The 18,977-nt window shown below is 40.1% G+C and overlaps 1 protein-coding gene across 2 annotated transcripts in view; it reads left to right on the plus strand.

Moving 5' to 3' along the window:
* Positions 1-18,977, plus strand: part of PDE7B (phosphodiesterase 7B) — a 181,659-nt gene that overhangs the window by 127,660 nt on the left and 35,022 nt on the right. For both annotated transcript variants that reach the window (XM_074862599.1, XM_074862598.1), the window contains one exon: positions 15,447-15,530. In XM_074862599.1, the coding sequence (XP_074718700.1) occupies positions 15,447-15,530 (84 nt within the window). The remainder of the gene's footprint in view (positions 1-15,446; positions 15,531-18,977) is intronic.

Below are 18,977 nucleotides of genomic sequence, written 5' to 3' on the forward strand. Positions count from 1 at the left end.
AAGCAAGAAACTTACTTTAAAGTGACCTGGAATATACGTCCTTCATTAAGATTTTAGGTATGCTTCTGTCTTCTGGTAGAATTTTAATCAAGTTTTTCTCCATGTAGTTGATGCAGGATCTGTGTTTGAATATCCATTAATACAGTATACATTACCTTGTTACACTTGTGTGGGAACTAACAGAGTACAGCGTTTTTCCCAGTAATATACATCTTGTGTTAGAGCCTGGTCCAAAACATTAGTCAGTTTTACAACTACAGACAGAATTTTCTGACATTATGCAGTAATGTGATAATGATGAGCTGATTCTTACAAACCTTCATGGACTTTCTCTTCAGTGTAGAAGCAAATTAAAATTTAACTTTTTCAAAATTTTCAAGTGATTAGGTACGTGTTTCACTGGTTCAGTGAGACAAACCTAGCCAAATATTTGGGGAGAGAAGGTTCTTGTGAGTTTTCAAGCAGAGCTTTTGAATGACTTTCTGTAATAAATTCAAAAGCTAATTTGCAGAACCTTTGTATTAGATATCATCTGTAAGTAGAGTCTAACTAGTTAGGATTATTTTTCATACAGTTCTTGATTTTTGTTTGGTAACCATTAGCTACTGAATATACTGTTAAGGTAGAGTCTAGGAAAAACACAACTTTTCTCTGGATGTTACTTTAAGATATACTCAGTATTTATTCAAGCTGATCTGTTTTGAAGAAAAAGACAGTAATCTTACTACTTTTTCTGTGTTATGTCTTGCAATTCCCAAGAAATCTGCTTGGTATGAATTGCACAAGAGTATGATAAGTCAAGAAATGCTTTTTATATACCTTCACATGCACATGCCAAGAAATCTCTGCAGAGTTATTCTCTATTGGAATTTACGGGGGTTTGTGAAGAGCAAATACTGAAGCGCTGTCTTGCTCTTTCTCCTTTAAAATACTATTTGAGGAGGAGCCTGAGGAGCTGGATTGCCCAGCAAAGGATCTGTTCTATGAATATCTAAGACAGAACTCTTAGGCTGCTAAGCTGGAATTTAAAGGTAAATTTTGAGACAAAACAAAATTAAATTATTGTTTTTACGGTTTACTGTTCCTTTGGGATTGATGAAAACATCTCCAGTATTTTCTGCCTCCACCCAAAAAGGTCTGTTTGTTTGTTGTATTAGAAGTTTTAGATTGCAGTTTCCTCCTCTTTCTGAAATACTTCAGCAATTATTTGAATTCCCTGGGAACATTTTAAAACAGAGGAGACAAAACCCTCAGCTTTTGTTTTCAGCCCTAGTTGTGGAGAAAGGCAGTGTTGCAGCATACGCTGTCAGTATGAGGACTGGGCACTTCTCATGTAAAATAGTTTGAAATAATCATAATATTTCTGTTGCTGGTTTGGTCTTGTAGTTCTATATTAACAAAAAACATGGACAAAATGCACAGGGCTTTTAGTTAGCTTCAAATATAAGGCAATGTAGATAGCACAGTTAAATATGTTTACCAGTTACACTTCTTAAATGATGAAGTAATTGGAAAACATTGAATAGGAAGTTCTTACAGGCTGTCTTGGCCTCCGCAAGGGGTATGATGCCAACATGCTCTGGACCGCCAGCATCCCCAGGAAGCTGCCTTGCAGGCTCTCTTGGGCGTGGGATGCCTGCACATGCCTTCCAGTAGCGTTCTTGGCACTGACAGAGTAGATAAAGCTTTGGCAAGGTTTATGCCCATGGTGGGCCCGAATTGCAGACCTGGCTTCTAGGTGTAGCTCCAGCGTAGTGGTTCATGAATGGAGGCTTCTGGGTTAGGCTAGTTAGGAGATTGATTAGTAGTACAGTTTTTACAATGTTGATTCATGTGTTTGTCCGTTCATGGTGGTTTTGGAAGGTTATTAAACAAATATGTATTGATGCAAAGTTGAACAGCAAGTAGTTCGCTATCTGAAAACCAGTTTTTTTCCCCATTTCTTGTGGAAGGATGTATAGAGTAGGAGGAAGGAGGAAAATACTTTCCCTCCCCTGTTCTGTCCATCTTCCTTAGCGAGAGGCCAAGCACGATCCATTTCTGTTTCCAGGGCAAGAGAGGGTTTTCCCTCTCTTCAGATATGCCTGGCCTTTCCTCCCAAAGGGTAGTGTTTAGTGCAGGTCCCTTATGTGACATTGCTGTTCGTAACTTCAGTGTCAAAGTGAAATAAAGAGTAGCTGTACATACTTGTGGGATGAGGAAAGAAGTTGGTGATGTAAAGGGTCACTGAAAGGAACTCCGGTTACAGTGAGCTATGTTTAACCCTCTCTGCATATCTTGCTAGTTTCTCTTCCTTTCAGATATTAAAGTTTTGCAGTTTCTGGAACAAGGAGCTGGGATAGAGCCCCATATTCACCAGAACAAGTCGGGCAGAGGCTACCTGGCAGCAGCTTGCCCATTTGATGGCCTCAGCAAAGCCATGGTTGCCAGCACATCTGCTGGGGAAGAAGCCCAAGCGCCAGCTGCTCCTGCTGCTGCTTGACATCCCGGTCAGGCAAACACGAAACGAAGTTCTGGGGAAATACCATTCTTTGCCAATGGCAAACACCTAATTAGATGTTAGGCAAACACCTGAATAGATCAACTGTTTTGTAATTACAGAAATATGTAGCTAATTATTTTTCTTTGAGCCATCTCATGCTCACATCTCTTAAGAATGTGCAACGAGTAAAGAAGGTAAACTGTTATTTAATTGTACTTTAGACTGTAAATATTTAATGCAGCTGAACCATAACAGAGAACAGGGCACAGAGAGTAGGCTAGTGTTTGAGTAACATGAAGTTGATTCGCTTTTGCCACACTTTTTCTAAATTTTTTAATTTTAAATGCATAGTACACAGCAAAGATGGTGCAAATCAGTGATCTGTTTAAGTGCAAGAGGTAGCATATTTGCTAAATTCTAGTTAGGTTAGGGTTCTGGATTTGGTAGTTTGCATTTTTTATTTTTTTATGTTTTTTTTTCGAAGATCCGATCATTTGAAAAATACAGTGTAAAAACAGGAAAAGAAGAGCATTTTCCAAGCGGTAGAACAGTCAAGCTTCCACTTTATGCAGCTTTTTTCCTGTGTCTAGCATCAAAATGAAGAAGGTTCTACTCCAAATAGTTATGTTGTCTTTATACGCTATTTTTATTTTTTTCTAAACAGTAAAACATTCTTAAAAAGAATTTTTCATCAAAATAATTTTTGATGAAGAAATATTATGTGATAAAATGTGGACTAGCTCAGGAAATACTTATCTTGAACAAGCAAATAATGCTAAGGTTACCTGTGCTTATTTTGGACAAAGTTCTCTTGCCTTATTGTTCAGTAATCCACTGAGCTATGGGGGTATTTGTATGTTCCACAGAGAAACTAAACCAAATATAAAACCAATAAGGTTTCCAGCTATTTGCCATAGATACTGCTTTTGAATGCAAAAAAAGAATTTATTGCAATATATGATGTATAAACAAAAGTCAAATGATTAATCTCAAACATTTGTTCCTGCAGTCTCGTGTGTAGGTAAAGCTCTCAATCAGAGCAAAGCTTCAGGTGGTGAGTAAAGTTTTCTCCTACAAGATATTACAGGCACCTTCTTGTGCTGCTGAGCCAATGCTCAGTGCTTTCTTCTCCTCCTTCCCCCTTTCATTGCTTTTTCCCAGCCATGGAGATTCCTGGGCAGCCCCATCAGGAGGAGTAAGTGGCCAACACTGCTGGGCTTGCTGGTACAAAGCTGCCCAGTACTCCAGCCTCGGGAGGAGTCAGTGAGTAGAGGGGAGGCTGAATTACCAGTGAGTCAGAGAGAAGGGGAGGAAGAAGAAGGGTCACACCTGATTGAGGACTTTATACATATATATGCATATAGAGCAGAGGGGAGTTGGAAAAGAGGAGGTGAAGAACATGCAGAGACTGATGAGGAAGGATCATCCTGGGGTTAATGCACAAAATTGAGACTCATTTACTTTATTGTGTCTCACCTCTGTAGTTGACTCTGTACAGAGATGTACCTTAAAGGGTTGTGCAAGCACCATATGATCTTTAGGCAGACATGTTAGATACAGGGAGACAGGCAGAATCAGCAGAGACTTTATCTCCTCTTGTGTGAGGCGAATGGCAGCCATGCAATTCTAGGGCAAAATGAGAAGGCAGCAAATATCAAAAGTCTTGCACTTTTCCTACTTGGCTCCTCCACAGGCAAAACTGCCATCTGTAAAAGCTATTGACAGACTTTAGGTTTTGACTGATGTTAAGCATTTCAGAAGTAGGCGATGTGTTGCTGTAATGGCAATTGCTGTATTGCTACTTACATTTTTGAACACGTATATTTTGAAAGGGAGGGTGTAGAAATCTCATGGGCAAAGCTGTGGAAATAGAGGGAAATTTTCTTAAGTGTCCTGTTAAGAGCTGAAAGCAAATTTTGGTTTGATGGCATGAGTAAAACCCTCTGCATTAATTTTCTTTGAATGTTGCCTAACTTAACTGTTGCTAGCATGAAAAGCAGGGATAATTAGTGTTTGCATTGTGGCGATGTAGACCAGGACTGCAGGTAGAAAATGCTGTTGAACCGCTGAGGTCCTGCATTAGGGAACTCACTGTCTACACAGAACAAACAAAACACAGAAGTGGAAAACTGAGGCATGGAAAGGAAGCAATTTGTTCCATAAGAAACCAGGAAATGAGCTCTGGGTTTACGATTGCCATCCTGCATTTTAATTCCAAGAGTGCCCTCTCTTTCTCTCTCAGAAATAAAAAACATTGATCTCAAGTTATTGAACATTTCCCCAAAACAAGCTCCATTTGTTCTATTCCACTTTGGAATTATCAGCATTTTTCTAGTAATATTTATGTCATTATATCAGTTGTTACTTTACATAAATTAAGTATCTATAATATCTCAAATTTTAATAAATAGCTATGTTAAGTACACATGGATTGTAGTATCAACCAGTTTCTGCTTGTCTACATAATAGTGCTTTAGCAGAAAATGAGAATGTTACTTTGTGGCTCAGGTAGCTCATCAATGCAACCCATAAAATGGATATACTTTCAAATAGTGGTTCTTGAGGAAATTGTAGAATTTAAAAAAAAAGTTAAAAGATCACTTAAAAATTATAGGTAGGTGGGAAATGAGAACGCAGAACAGTAACGCAAACTTGGTTGAATAAATGCTCATCCATCACCTCAACTTTGTGCAGAAAAATAATCTGTTCTTCAACTGCAAAACCCTCACTGGCAGATTCAAGGAGTTAGGTTGTGTTCTCACAGTGGAAGCCTTAAAGCCTTGATAATGCTCAGGTCAGAAATCCATGTAGAGGTCAGAAATCCATGAATAAGATGTAGATGTTTACGAGAATTCCATTTGAAGTTGCAATACATAGGCAAATGCAAAGGGATCTCTGAAAGAGCAGCTGTATCTAGAATGTTATTGGAGTTAAGAGGATATAATTTATAGGGATTACTTAGGGTCTGGGTGTAACTATGAGTGAAGAAAATCATATCTTTTGGTCAATGGCAATAGAAGTAGCTTGACCTAATGCACTATGCATAGAGATCTGAACTCTATACCTCTTTTTGGCATTGGTCTTGTACAAAACACAGATTCTTTGTGCTTTTTCTTTCACACAAAATGGAAGTCATTATATTAAAGTACTTAACCTAGTTTGGAGATTTGTGTCTATGGAATTGGAAGTGTACAAGTCTAGAAGTTTGTTATTAAATACATGTTTATTTTAATATTTGGGAATCTAGCAGAAGACTAGAATGCAAAAAGTACAATTTAAATAATGTGGTTTTATTTATGCTGTAATTTATTTGGGAGAGGGATAGGAGTAGCATGACAGTAAGATATTATCTTCAAAGTTGCCATGGTGATGTAACCTACTACCTGTTGCTAAGATCATACTGTAGCTGTTGTTATTACTTTTATTACAGCTCTTAACATTTCAGGATGTATCCTTTAGTTTTTAAGGTGTTATTTTAGATTCAATTTCATACATAAGAAAACCAGTAAATTTTGCCACTTCCCAGCAGGGGTCTAGAGCAAAAGCAATGATAGCCATGCGAGAACATGATTCTGCTAACATGGCTCCCATCCTCTAATGCAGAGTAATTTACAAGCTATCTAACCATTTAGGAAGACAAGAATTATCAGACAGTTCAGCGCCCTATCTATATTAATACCTGCTTTCCCTGGAAAGTCAGTCATCAATACCTGTAGACAGAAAAGAGTAAAACCCCAACAATAATGCGGTATAAAAACTTCAAAATACAGACAGGTGGTTCTTAGCCCTAGAAATATTAGAAATGGTAATATCCAATTGGCTAAGAGGACCCTGTCCACTGCAAGTCTGGTTTCCTGATCCAGCAAAGTGCCCTGGGACCTCTTTTACTGCTCTGAACCCTGCTGAGCAGCAGGGCTATAATAAGCCTCAGGTCAGCCAAAGTGCTGCCATTCAGGATCACAGCAGCAGTGAGACTCTCAGGATGCCATCGGTCATATGGTGCTGCTTGTGAGTGCTATAAACTGCAGGCAAGAATGGGAATTATAAATGGATCACTCAAAAAAAAAGCAGAATCACGTCTCCTCCTAGTTGCCTGTTTTTCCAGGCTTTCATTTTCATCTTTTACTAGTGAGTTCAGCCCCCTAAATAGTAGATGGCGAACTTGTTACAGTATAGTTCAAGCAAACTACCAAGGTCAAGATCGTTGTCTAACTGTTCCTTTCAGGTATGGAAGTGGTGATAGATTACTTCAGTCTTCTGCACTTAAAATGCTGCATTTATACAAGTCTCTGTGCTTTCTCACTGGATTCTTTTTTCCAGGACCTGTCCCCTGCTTTTATTTATTATTTTATTATATTATTATTAATTATTTCTTATATTATTGCTACAGTATTTTTTATTATTATTATTATATAACTCTCTCGGATGCTAGATACCTGCATTTGTCTATCTCTTCTTCTGCACATGAAAGCCATTGGGTGAATTTTGCAAACTTTGTGAGGGCAAACTTCTATATCTGAATTTCTCATGTCTCCAAAATTAAAATTTTGTATGTGAATAAGCAGTCTGTGTAATTTGTGTTCTCATGCTCCCTTTCTGGCTTTGTGTCCTGTGGTTTAGCACTTCATGTAAACTTTTATATAAACTTTTGTGTTTTTGTTTAGAAAATGGTGATAGTTAAGTATCATGCAGTAGTATCAAAGAGTACTTATTTCTTTTTATAGAGAACAGTACTTCAATTACTATTGCATAACAAGTGCTGATTTTTGTTTAACTGAGGTGTGGGATAATGCTAAACTATATGAGCATACATAGTGCGTGTTTTTGAGGGTGTGCTCACATTGCTGTGAACTGAAGGTGTATGTGTCTGTTACATCTATTACAAAGTGAATAGTAGCATTCACAGGAATAATCACAGTGAAAAGCATACTTACAGATTAAGAGGTTTGGTGTGGTCTCAACTGTCTGAATAGGATCCTTACAAAGTCTTGGATTCTTCCCCCGGTATACTGTGCTCATAATCATGGCACCTAATTTAGGAACAAAAGTGTCTTAGACTCCATCTTCAGTCAAAGACAAAAACATGCAATTCTGAAACGCAATTCAGTCTCTAAGCGTTAGTCACTGGGCAGAGGCACCACTGACTCCACTGACTTATACCTGCGAGTGCATCTGACCTTAAGGCAATGATTTGTAGCCCATTATCACACTCAGAAACAATTGAAAGTATTTCCAGTGCAGTATAATGTATTGACATTTTGGAAAGCTACGTTCTTCAGCACATGCAGGATTGTCTGTCCTAATGAACTCTGACCATTTTTTCAGTCAGAGATAGCGACTTAGTTTTGCAGGCTCTGCGTTTGCTCACGCAAGAGTAAACAAGTCCATGAGGAGGGCAATGTGGGTACTGCTTCAGTATGTGAATTTCTGATTACTGCTGTTACCTGGTTCTTTATGGCAGTTTTCTCATCCTGTTGGATTTCACTTGTCTGCAAGCACTTTTCCCAAAGTGTGCATGTTGTGATAGCTTTGCCTCAAGATATTTCAATTCAGAATCTTTTCACCAGAGTTACTGATGTGATCTGATACGGTTTAAGGAAGGATTTCAAGAGTTCCTGTGACATACTCCTTTAACTTCACTCTAAATTCTCCTTTGTCAGAAGGGACCAGCTGTTAAAGGCATGCCTGTGGATCTTAGGGTCTTCCTCTGGCTGTATATCCAGATAGGCTATGCATCAGTGCAAAAGCAAACTTACCAGGAGACTTTTAGCATTGGAGAGGGTTTTATGAACAGGCTGTCAGCTTCTGTTTCTTGCATTTTACTGATTGGCACAAGCAATGGTGATAATACTGTTTAAGAGATTAAGATACAGCAGTTGTATGGATTTTGGTAAGTAAAGGAGGGCAGAAATTACAGTTGGCAGATACAGTCAGGCAGTGCCACTAGTTTATGTTGAGCATAAGAACCAACTTTTACTCCAAAATACAGCTTTGTAAGAAAATGGAGGATGAGTGAAATGTTTCATCTGCAACTGTTGCTGGTCTGGAGATGGAATGTTGAATAGCTGAAACTCAAGTAATTGACTGGTAAAAAAAATAAAAATAATTCATTTATGGAGTAGGACCACTGCAGGGAAATTAAGTGATTTTCTGCATAAAAAATATCTACAAAACCAAATGATGGTTTCTACACCATCATTTTATCCCCTTTTTGTGAAAAGAGAGTACCAACAGCTACCTTCCTTTGCAGAGCATTCTGAAATGAAACTGCAGAATGCATTGGATGAAATCACTACTCATGAGCTCATTAGGACTATTACCAGAAATAGTAGAACCGTGCTTCATATGTCACAGAAAACCTCATGTTTTGAAATGTCCCCCAGGGCTTGGTTTTGGGGCTGCTCCTGTTTAACATCTTTATTGATGATCTAGACGGGGGGATCGAGTGCACCCTCAGTAAGTTGGCAGATGACACCAAGTTGGGTGGGAGTGTTGATCTGCTCGAGGGTAGGGAGGCTCTGCAGAGAGACCTGGACAGGCTGGAGCGATGGGCTAAGGCCAACTGTAGGAGTTTCAATAAGGCCAAATGCCGGGTGCTGCACTTGGGCCACAACAACCCCCAGCAGCGCTACAGGCTTGGGGAGGAGTGGCTGGAGAGCTGCCAGTCAGAGAGGGACCTGGGGGTGTTGGTTGACAGCCGGCTGAACATGAGCCAGCAGTGTGCCCAGGTGGCCAAGAAGGCCAATGGTATCCTGGCTTGTATCAGAAATAGCGTGGCCAGCAGGGACAGGGAAGCGATCTTACCCCTGTACTCGGCACTGGTGAGGCTGCACCTCGATTACTGTGTTCAGTTTTGGGCCCCTCACTACAAAAAGGACATTGAATTACTCGAGCGTGTCCAGAGAAGGGCAACGAAGCTGGTGAAGGTTCTGGAGCACATGTCGTACGAGGAGCGGCTGAGGGAACTGGGGTTGTTTAGTGTGGAGAAGAGGAGGCTGAGGGGAGACCTCATCGCCCTCTACAACTACCTGAAAGGAGGTTGCAGAGAGCTGGGGATGAGCCTCTTTAACCAAGTAATAAGCGATAGGACAAGAGGTAATGGCCTCAAGTTGCGTCAGGGAAGGTTTAGACTAGATATTAGGAAGTATTTCTTTACAGAACGGGTTGTTAGGCATTGGAATGGGCTGCCCCGGGAGGTGGTGGAGTCCCCATCCCTGGAGGTGTTTAAGAGTCGTGTTGACATAGCGCTGAGGGATATGGTGTAGTTGGGAACTGTCAGTGCTAGGTTAACGGTTGGACTAGATGATCTTCAAGGTCCTTTCCAACCTAGATGATTCTGTGATATTTACATGCTTAAAAATTCAATGCCTACAAATGGATGAAGTGAGGTGGCTCCCCCTGTTTTTCCTGCTGGAAAGGAGAGTCGTCCTGTCTCTGTAACCTCTAACATCAGTCCTGCTGTGTCTGTTCAAAGGAAATGTTCACTGAAGATCTTATGCACATGAGGAAATCTGCATAAAATTCTGTCTGCAGACAAGAATTTACAGTAACCTTTATAACACTAATACAACAGAATGAAAATAATCCAAACAAGCAGAAATCACCATGAACAAGCATTAGACGTCTTCAAATCAAAAATAATTACAGTAATTCTGCTACTTGTTTTTAACCTAACTTTTCATCTGAGTTTGCTACTTTTACACAGCAACACTTCCCTCTTTTAGAAAGCTTTCCACCAAAACCAGAATGATGCTTAAACCATCAACAACTCATCTTCCTTCATCTCAGAAATCCCAAGCCTTTTCATAACTGGAATAGTGAAGGAGTCAGGGGCTCCATCAAGTCCACGAGAGGCCTTACTGCTGTCACTTGGTTTTCCATGGAAAGTACTCAGCCACTGCAGTATGTGTTCTAAAACAGTCAGTTTAAGAAATATTTGGATGCAAATTGTCGAAAAGCTTGACTAGAATAAATACTTCTAACCTCTTGTGAATTTGCTGTGGTATTCCTGACTTACCACACGGAGCTGTGTACTAACTAAAATCAGTAATTTGGTGGCTGATCCTAACTGCTGCTGCATGAAGCTGCTCTGTTGTTTTGTCACAGCTATGGCCCTGTTTTCGCTCCTGATTTGTTGTGCTTGCTCAGTGAAATTGAATCCCACATCATTTCAGGCAAGTCTCGGAGAAGTTGTTTTCCTCAGTGCAGATGGCTCTTTCCTCCAGATGTGACTGGCAGCTAAGAGCTGCCTCATTTATTTTTTTTTAATCCTTCTGCCCATCTTGAAATCATGCTGATGCTATGGCCGCAGTAGCACAGTGGATCTTGCCCCATATCTGATTTTCCCATGACTATAAGCTGTCATTCATGTCAGTCACACATGCGCCACACAGGCTCCTGTTACCTAATGTAAGTTGTTTTGGTTTGTTCGATTTGTTTTCTTGTCTCTTTTAATGAGGACAAAGTAAAATTCAAGAGCGTGGTGGCCCCTGGGAGATGTTCCTGCTGGAAGTTCTTATGGCAGTTTGGCTCTGGCAAGGGTGCAGCCCTCTGTGTTTGTGGTTGAAAATGTTCCAGCCTTGCATCTTGAGCCCAAAGCAGCCAAAGAGAACCTGTACCCTTGTCGTTTCCCTTCACCCTGCTTGTTTCACTTGGGAACACAATGAGCTGTCAAAATTTCCTGCCCTGTTTCCACAGAATCCTTTCTTTTTGCTCCAAAAAGGATTATTTATCTAAAACTGCTAATTGCATAAATTGTCAGAACAATTGTTTAGCTTGATTTTGATGTGGAGAGCAAAAAGATGTAAAGGTCTGTTGGACTGATGAAAGTCACCCTCAAAATCCTTTGTCAAAGCAAAAAAGAGAGTCTGGTACGTTGCCGCGAACAACCTTTGCCTCTCAGAAACTAAAAATCATGTGGTATGGTGTACATCTAGTGCAATCCCTATTTTTATTATCGCTGTTGAGTGTACTTAGAGGTAATTAAAAGCAATAGGGAAGAATATAAATGTTTTCCAAATAAGTGAGCCAAGAAAAAATGGAGGAAGGCAGGTGTGGTTGATTTAGCCCACCACCACTTCCTAACTAATCTTTCTCTAATGATGTGGAAAGAGACTAGGTGGCACCTGGCGAAGTATTTTGAAATAACAGATTCATGAGGTAGAGCTACTGATAACATCTTTGACTCATCAGAAACTTGCCTTCCCTGAGGGTGAAGTTAATAATCCTCAAATATAAGGATTTTAGTGGCTGTTACTAAGTCAGTGGGGATGCAGATTTACTCTGCATATAGATTCCTACAGTGCTAGAGACAGCCCAAACTTTTATTATCTGTAAAAAACGTAAAATGGCACAAATAGCCAATCAGAATCATCAGTAATTTTCCATGACTTCAGGTCCTCGACTTTGCCAGTTAAGTAAAGCGCATTCACATTTTCTTAGTTTGAGGAACATAGAGCTAGTAGCAAGTTTATCGATCATCATGCATTGTCCTTAACTATTTCAGGTCATCTTTCAGTGTGTATAAAGCCCATGCCATCAGCTGCTTCAATTGTTTTCATCTCCTCCTTCAGAATATTCTTCTGATCACCCAAGTGTTTCTTTTCGCACTTTGCTGCTTATCAGTGGTCTTGTCAATGGTGCACATTACTACAGGGTGATTTTCCTTTTATAAAATGGCCTTTAGCGTCCTGATCATCTTCCTAGAGGACCTTCTCTCCACTTTTTCCAGGAGGAGTTCAGCTTCCTCAGAGACAGTATTTCAGATGAACTTTTAACAAAGTGCTTTGACTAATGGCAGCAATACCTCCCTTGCTTTCCCTCTCTTTACTGAAATTACCTTGCCTGTATAGTGTACATACGTGTCTGAGTAGGCTAGCCTTAGTTCTGTAGGAGACATCAGCAGCACCAGGAGAGAGAGCTGGACTACCAGTAAAATGAAACTACAGGTAGCTGGGCCATGGAGCAACTGGGGCAGAGAAGGTGACAGTAACAGTGGACTTTATTTAAAATAGTTCTAGCTGTATATATCTGGTATCTCCCAGCTTTGTGTTATCATCAAGTCTCACTAGTGCTCTCCTAATTCTGTCGAGATCATCAATAAAAGACCATTTTAGAGACCATTTTTAAGACTATTCCTAATATGAATCTCCTCATGCAGTAATTGTTCCCAAGCAAAAGTTTCCTTTCAGTGCACCTTGTTATATTCTTACTCTTAAGTCCTTTCCAAGTTCAGTTTTTGTACTCTTGTCTTGCCTTCTCTTACATGTTTAACAAAGTCCGTATGGTTGAAATGCACTACAGTATCAATTTTTTCCTTTTGTCTGAGTTAGCTATTTTCTTCAAGGTAATTAAGTATCAAGTTTTATCTTGTATGGTCTACTTTTGATAAGCCCACATTGTGTTTTCTCCTGTGTTCCAGTTGTCTACTTACTTTCCTGAAAATTTGGGGTCATACCATTAAGATCAGAGTTAGGCAATTTTTTGGATACATAACTGTGTACAATTTTGTTATTCTCTAGTACTGTGGTACCTCTCTTGATCTGATAGATACATTATTTCATGTCCAGAAAGATCAATCTTTCTGGGTTTACAGTATCATATGTTTTAGGATTTTTTCAAATTTTTGGAGTTTGAATTTCTCTTTTTTTCCAAAGTATCTTTCCAAAGTTGATTTAGTCAGGAGTGATATGTTTATCAGTGTGTTAATGCAGGGGATTATTTGCAGTTTCCTGTTAATTCATCGGTGCATACGGAAAAAACAAAAGCTTCAATCAAGGCATGCTCTGCATTTACACCCGTTCTTAATTTGCTGATGCTTGTAGTAGTGACAGGCACAAGCCTGTCTGATTTTTTGGGTTTTATATAATGTGTACCATATACTTGGCATTCTTACTCTTTCTGAGCAAATCAGCCAATCTGATGGGTCTACCTGTGGCGGAGAGCAGTGCTTTTAAATCCGGGTGCTGCCGTATGAGCTCTGACTCGTGGGTGCTGATGCATCTTGCTTTGGTGTTTCACAAACTCCCCAATTATTTGCTCCACCCTTCTGCACTTTAGCAGAAAGATTGCAGGGGAATAGATTGACAGTGGAATAGACAGACAGTGGAATAGGCTGCCCAGGGAGGTGGTGGAGTCACCATCCCTGGATGTGTTTAAGGGTTGTTTAGATGAGATGTGGGGGGATATGGCGTAGGGGAGAACTTTGTAGAGTAGGGCTGATGGTTGGACTCGATGATCCCAAGGGTCTTTTCCAACCTGAATGATTATGTGATATACCTCCATTGCCACAAGTTGCACATGATTTTAAACTGCTGATGAAGGTAGACCTGCGCTATTGTCATACCTGTGAAATGAAACAGCTGAAGAGCAGGCAAAGGTTTGCACCTCCTGCCCCTGCTATCAGGAGGGGTAAGTGGAGTCAAGAACAACTTGAGTTGGTTTGGGCTGGTTCCATAGAGCGAGTGGTTGGCAAGGGGGAATTGAGTATGGGGAACACGTGTTCTGTCTCTGGAAACACAGAAACAAAGCGAAAGTACAGAGAGGGAAAATAGATTTATATTTATAATCAAAAGTGACTGTGTTTGAAGTATTCTTAATCTGAGTGCACATTCCAGTGTCTTTCATACCTCTAAGGACCCCTAGAGGGCACAGAAGTTTTTCTCCACCTCAAATATTTAACTTAATAGTGCTACTTGGCTTTCTTCCCTTAAACATAATTGTAAGCACATTTTAAGTGAACGTTCGATAGAAAAAAATAACAGCATCTAACTAGGTCCTTCTTTTATGCTGCAAGATGTTTTCTAGTTTTTAAACACAAGCAGTAGAAGCTAGCACTAGCAGCCAGATTCTTAAATTATTTTTGTTTAGATTAGTCAGATGCTATATTCGTATCCCAGAGGAAGCACAATTCAAACTAACTAATAATTCGTAGTTTTGCTGCAAACTTTGAGAGGCCTACAGTGTGAGCTGTCTGAGGAAGAGCAGTGGGTATGCTTTCAACACTGTGGCCAGTGTTTCTGTAGAGGAGAAATTGGTATTGTGAAGAACTAGAGTACTCTAACCTGAATCTCTAAAATCTCCAAACTTCATCTTATTTAAGAATTTTTAATATTTTGGTCTTGTTATTTGCGTATAAAGAAACAATAATTTAAGGTTTTAGAAATGTAAAAATGACGTCTGCTTCCCACTACTTCTGATCTACTTGGACAGAGGTTTTGTAACTCTTACTCATCTGAGTAGCATTTTTCTCCTTAAATGAGTTTTGCCTATTTCATCAATGTTACATGGTAAGTCAGGAACTAATCAATGTGAATTACACAGCAATACTAATTCTTAGTGTTGTCACTTTATGATATCTAAATATACATCCTAAAGCTCTGGAGTAATGCTTATCTGAGAACATCAAGGTTTCACTTACATAAAGCAGCTTCAGTGTTTGAGGCTGACATTTTCCAGAGTGCTCAAAGAGCAGAAAGTAAAACAAAAACAATGCAAAAAAACCCCACCTTAAAAAAATCTTTGTATTTTGTTTGGGGATTTTTTTCATCAGCTCATGATTGTGAGACCAGTCCCACAGCTTTGGAAGTCAGTTGGACTGTGAGCCTAGTCCAGGGTTGAGACCTTTGTGTGTGATGCCATGACAGTCAGAATCCAACTGCTCTTGTCTGGGCAAAAAAATGGACCTCTGCACTACTCCTGAAGCAGTGAGAGTCTACTTACTAGGCAGGAAGCTGTTCAGTAGGATAAACATGAGGTTTTTTCGTGCCTTTGTTCTGATAAGAGGATCAGCTGTACTGCTTTACCCAATTACCCAGGGATGTCATGGGAGATGATTTTTTGGACCTTAGTTTTCCCACTGGAGGAGCGTAACATCATCACTTTGAATAGAAAATAGATCTAGATCTAAACAGCAGAGAAAGGCAGCTGCCCCTTCTAACGTCTCTGGGGTTTTTGTGTTTTGCAGGAGATGCACGGGTGAGAGGTCAGACAGGGGTTCTCTCCGAGCGCCGTGGCTCCTACCCGTTTATAGACTTCCGTCTTCTTAACAGTAAGTGCAACCCTTCCTTCAGGTCTGCATTAAAAAAAAAAAAATCTGTATTGAAAGTATACGAACCAAAGTATCTCATTTCATATGTATCTGTAGCTCAGCTGTCTTCACACAGTCAGCATTAATAATTCTATTATTCCCACCCAGTGTTTGAAATGTTTTGATTGTATGAATACTGTCCATAATGCTGAGTCTGTCAAGTAAATACAGTAGTGCCATGGGGTGTGCTGGAGGGGACGGGGGTGCTTCAGAATTAAAAAGATAAACCTCTGTGTCCTTTAGCCTCTTAGCCAACAGTTGGAACAGATTTATGTGAGTCTGTTATCCGGTCATATAGAATTGGCACAGAAGGGGAGCATGTGACAGCACTGACCAGTGGTTTACAATAACATTAATTTTTCGAACAATTAGAACCCAATCCAAAGCCCCATGGAGTCTTCTCATTGACGTCAATGGATTTTGGGTCAGGCCAGCAGTGAACATCTGTTAAAAATAATCTTAACCTCATTTTGATTGAAGTTATTTTGCCACTGTTGTAAATAAAGGAGGGAAAAACTAAAAGAAACAAAAAAATCGAGATCCTGTTAGGTTTTTTTTCACCTGATGGGTTCTCTATACTGATGCAGACTCATTAGGCAGTGTGTAAAAAATAAAAAAAAAATTAAAAAAAATAAAAAAAAGAGAACACTTAGTCTTGGGCCCAGTAGCATTCAGTCTGAATGCTGTGTTAACTCCAGTGTTCAGACACAGGCAGATCTCAGTGTGTCCTTGTGTACTGCACAGATCACTCTGTGTAACCTTTGAAACAAAAGTTATTCACTGTCTTCATGAAAACAGACTGCAACTCCGGCAGTTTGTTTAGTGATAACACTTTTAAGCTTCTAGCAATTATGCTTTTCGTTAAAAAGCAATTATCAAACCAAAGTTTTATGTCTTCTTTGTATAAATGGAGGGGGGTGACAGGGAGTAGGGGAGAAGCCCAGCCACAGAGGGTGAGGTTTGGCTGGGACTCAGGAGAAAAGAGGGACTGATAGGAAAGGGAGGACATAGACTCTGATCGGCTGCATTTGCCCAAGCTGGCAAAGTGCTTGCTTTTGGTCTGACTGATGAAAGGTGTTTTCTAGGCCGTAAGTCCATCAGAGTGCTTGCTGTGGCTGAGGTGGGAAGATGTAAGGGGTAAGATCAGTCCGGTAGTTTTTCCTGGACAAAGGGAATAACGTACTGGTTGAACAGAGCTCTGAGGATAATTTAGTCCTGGCTTGCCAATGAAAACTTGTTTTAGGCTAGCTGGAAATACTACTGTTGATGCCCTAATAAAGTCTGAGAGAAAATAAACCAGTTATTTTCATTCATGAAGTAGAAGTCAATGTATATTCACATTCGAGTGTGACTAAATTTTAATACATACACGTTATGTAAAATTCTCATCACATGTTCTTTCCTCTACCTGGTTAAAGAAACCAAAAAGTTTTCAGCTCTTTTTTTCCGGCAATAGGGCTTTCACTTTTATCGCCTGTAGATGAATCCTGCCATCCTTCAGATCCTGCCAGCTTCTGGGAATTGCTGGTGCTGTCTGTGGGCTGTCTAGGGAGAGATCCACGTCGAGAGATGTACTGGCGAATACTCAGCCTTTGATCATACAAGGAGCAGGGCACTCTGCATAACCCTTCTCCTGTAACTGCTGAACTTAGAAGCGATGCCTTTCTCCGCATGCATCTCTGGTCCCACAGAGGTGGGGCAGCTGGGGCTTTATGTTCCTGTGCTCTCTGTCTTGGGGACATCTGACTTATTCTTTCTGTTTACTGCTTTACTATAATCTGAAAGAAGTCACGACGGCTTACCATGATCTCTGTGTAAGGAAAAGCAGGGTCCTGATTTTGGATTTCCCATTGTTTTCAGGTTTTTACGTATTTACTGCTTTCTGCCTAGGGAGTGGTGTTGGCTTATTTTTTCAGTGAAAAATGGAGTGATATTTCTAGACACTTGACTACAAATTTCATAGATGGCAAGTGCACTGGGCCTGGCTGACTCAGTGACCTACAGGTAAATGAAGATGCTCAGTGTCAGAGCACGCAGACATGTGTTTTTCCAGGAAGTAAACAAACTTTCATATTATTTGTTCATATACATCTGTCTGTCAAATCAATTTCTGCTGTAAACAGCAAAACAGTTTCCCTATAAACAGCAAAACCCATGATGCTGCCCATCCTATCAAAAAGAAATATATAAATGTCACTACTGCAGACTTTTTTGAAAAGCGCCTAGCTAATACTTGCAGTAAAATTTTGGCACCATGTTACATTTGTTTGGGGGCAATAACTGAAAGCTGTTGCAGTAAGGGAGGGATGAGACAGAAAATTTTATGGTAAATATCCTCAGAAGTTATAAAGAAATGCAGCATCAACATTACTCCAGCTTCTCACTAATTCAGACAAACTGAGCTTAAATAGTGATTGTTCCCTCTACCATCTGAAATATTATTCCAAATAACAGTACCACCCTTGTTTTAAACTAAGGGAAAACACTGAAGTTCATTCTTGAACAGAGTTGACATTCGTTGTGAAAATTGAAATTTAAAAAAAAATTCAGGGCATTGCAATTGTCAGACTAAAGGTTACTTAAATGTAACTTTTTTAACATACTTACAGATTCAGTCAAACCAAAGTGGATTTTTCCTTAGGATGGCTATTAGGGGTTAACACAGAGTAGGCCATATCATTTGTTTTTTCTGGAGTCCTGCAGTAAAGTCACTGTGTAACTTAAGACACTATTAAGTGCTTTTGGATAGGAAGACTTCCTGTGCTCTGAAAATGGGATCTTCTGTAGCCCTAATCAAAGCCAACTGGATTAATGTTGGCTTCTTGCTGTTTGAGCTAACGTCTGTGATGCCATCTACACATTCCTCTGGTGCCTCTCTGCAATATATAGGAAGTTAGTGAGTGTTATTTCACCTTGTCAGTGCCAGGCTGTCAGGACTGTGAGGATTTTGCAGGATCATGTCTGGAGGAGATGCAAGGCTTTAGCATCTTCCTGTCTTTTCTCTGCCTAGTTGCAAGCTTTCCTTGAGGCGTAGTTCACTGGTGGGTTTTGGGAATGTTAAGAAGACACTGGAATACAAAATTGAATGTGAAATACCCCTGTGTCACCAAGAACTCCTTGGTTCTGCATTGCGAGAAGCATAGGTTTGCCTCAGTCTCTTGAGTCAGTCCCTGCAACTTGTGGAGACCTGCATGACCAACCAGATACTTGTTTGTGTTGACAGTATCAAGCCAGAAGCTTGAGGGGAAGCTATGTAGCAGCTCCTCTCCCCAGGGAAGCTGCAGCAGCCGATGCTTGTTAGCCAGCCTGGTGTGAAGACACCCAGAGGCAAGCCAACCATCCCTTTTTCCATCCTGACTGTTAGCCAGCCTGGTGTGAAGACACCCAGAGGCAAGCCAACCATCCCTT

The sequence above is a fragment of the Strix uralensis genome, chromosome 3, assembly GCF_047716275.1.
Source record: "Strix uralensis isolate ZFMK-TIS-50842 chromosome 3, bStrUra1, whole genome shotgun sequence".
Taxonomy (NCBI): domain Eukaryota; kingdom Metazoa; phylum Chordata; class Aves; order Strigiformes; family Strigidae; genus Strix; species Strix uralensis.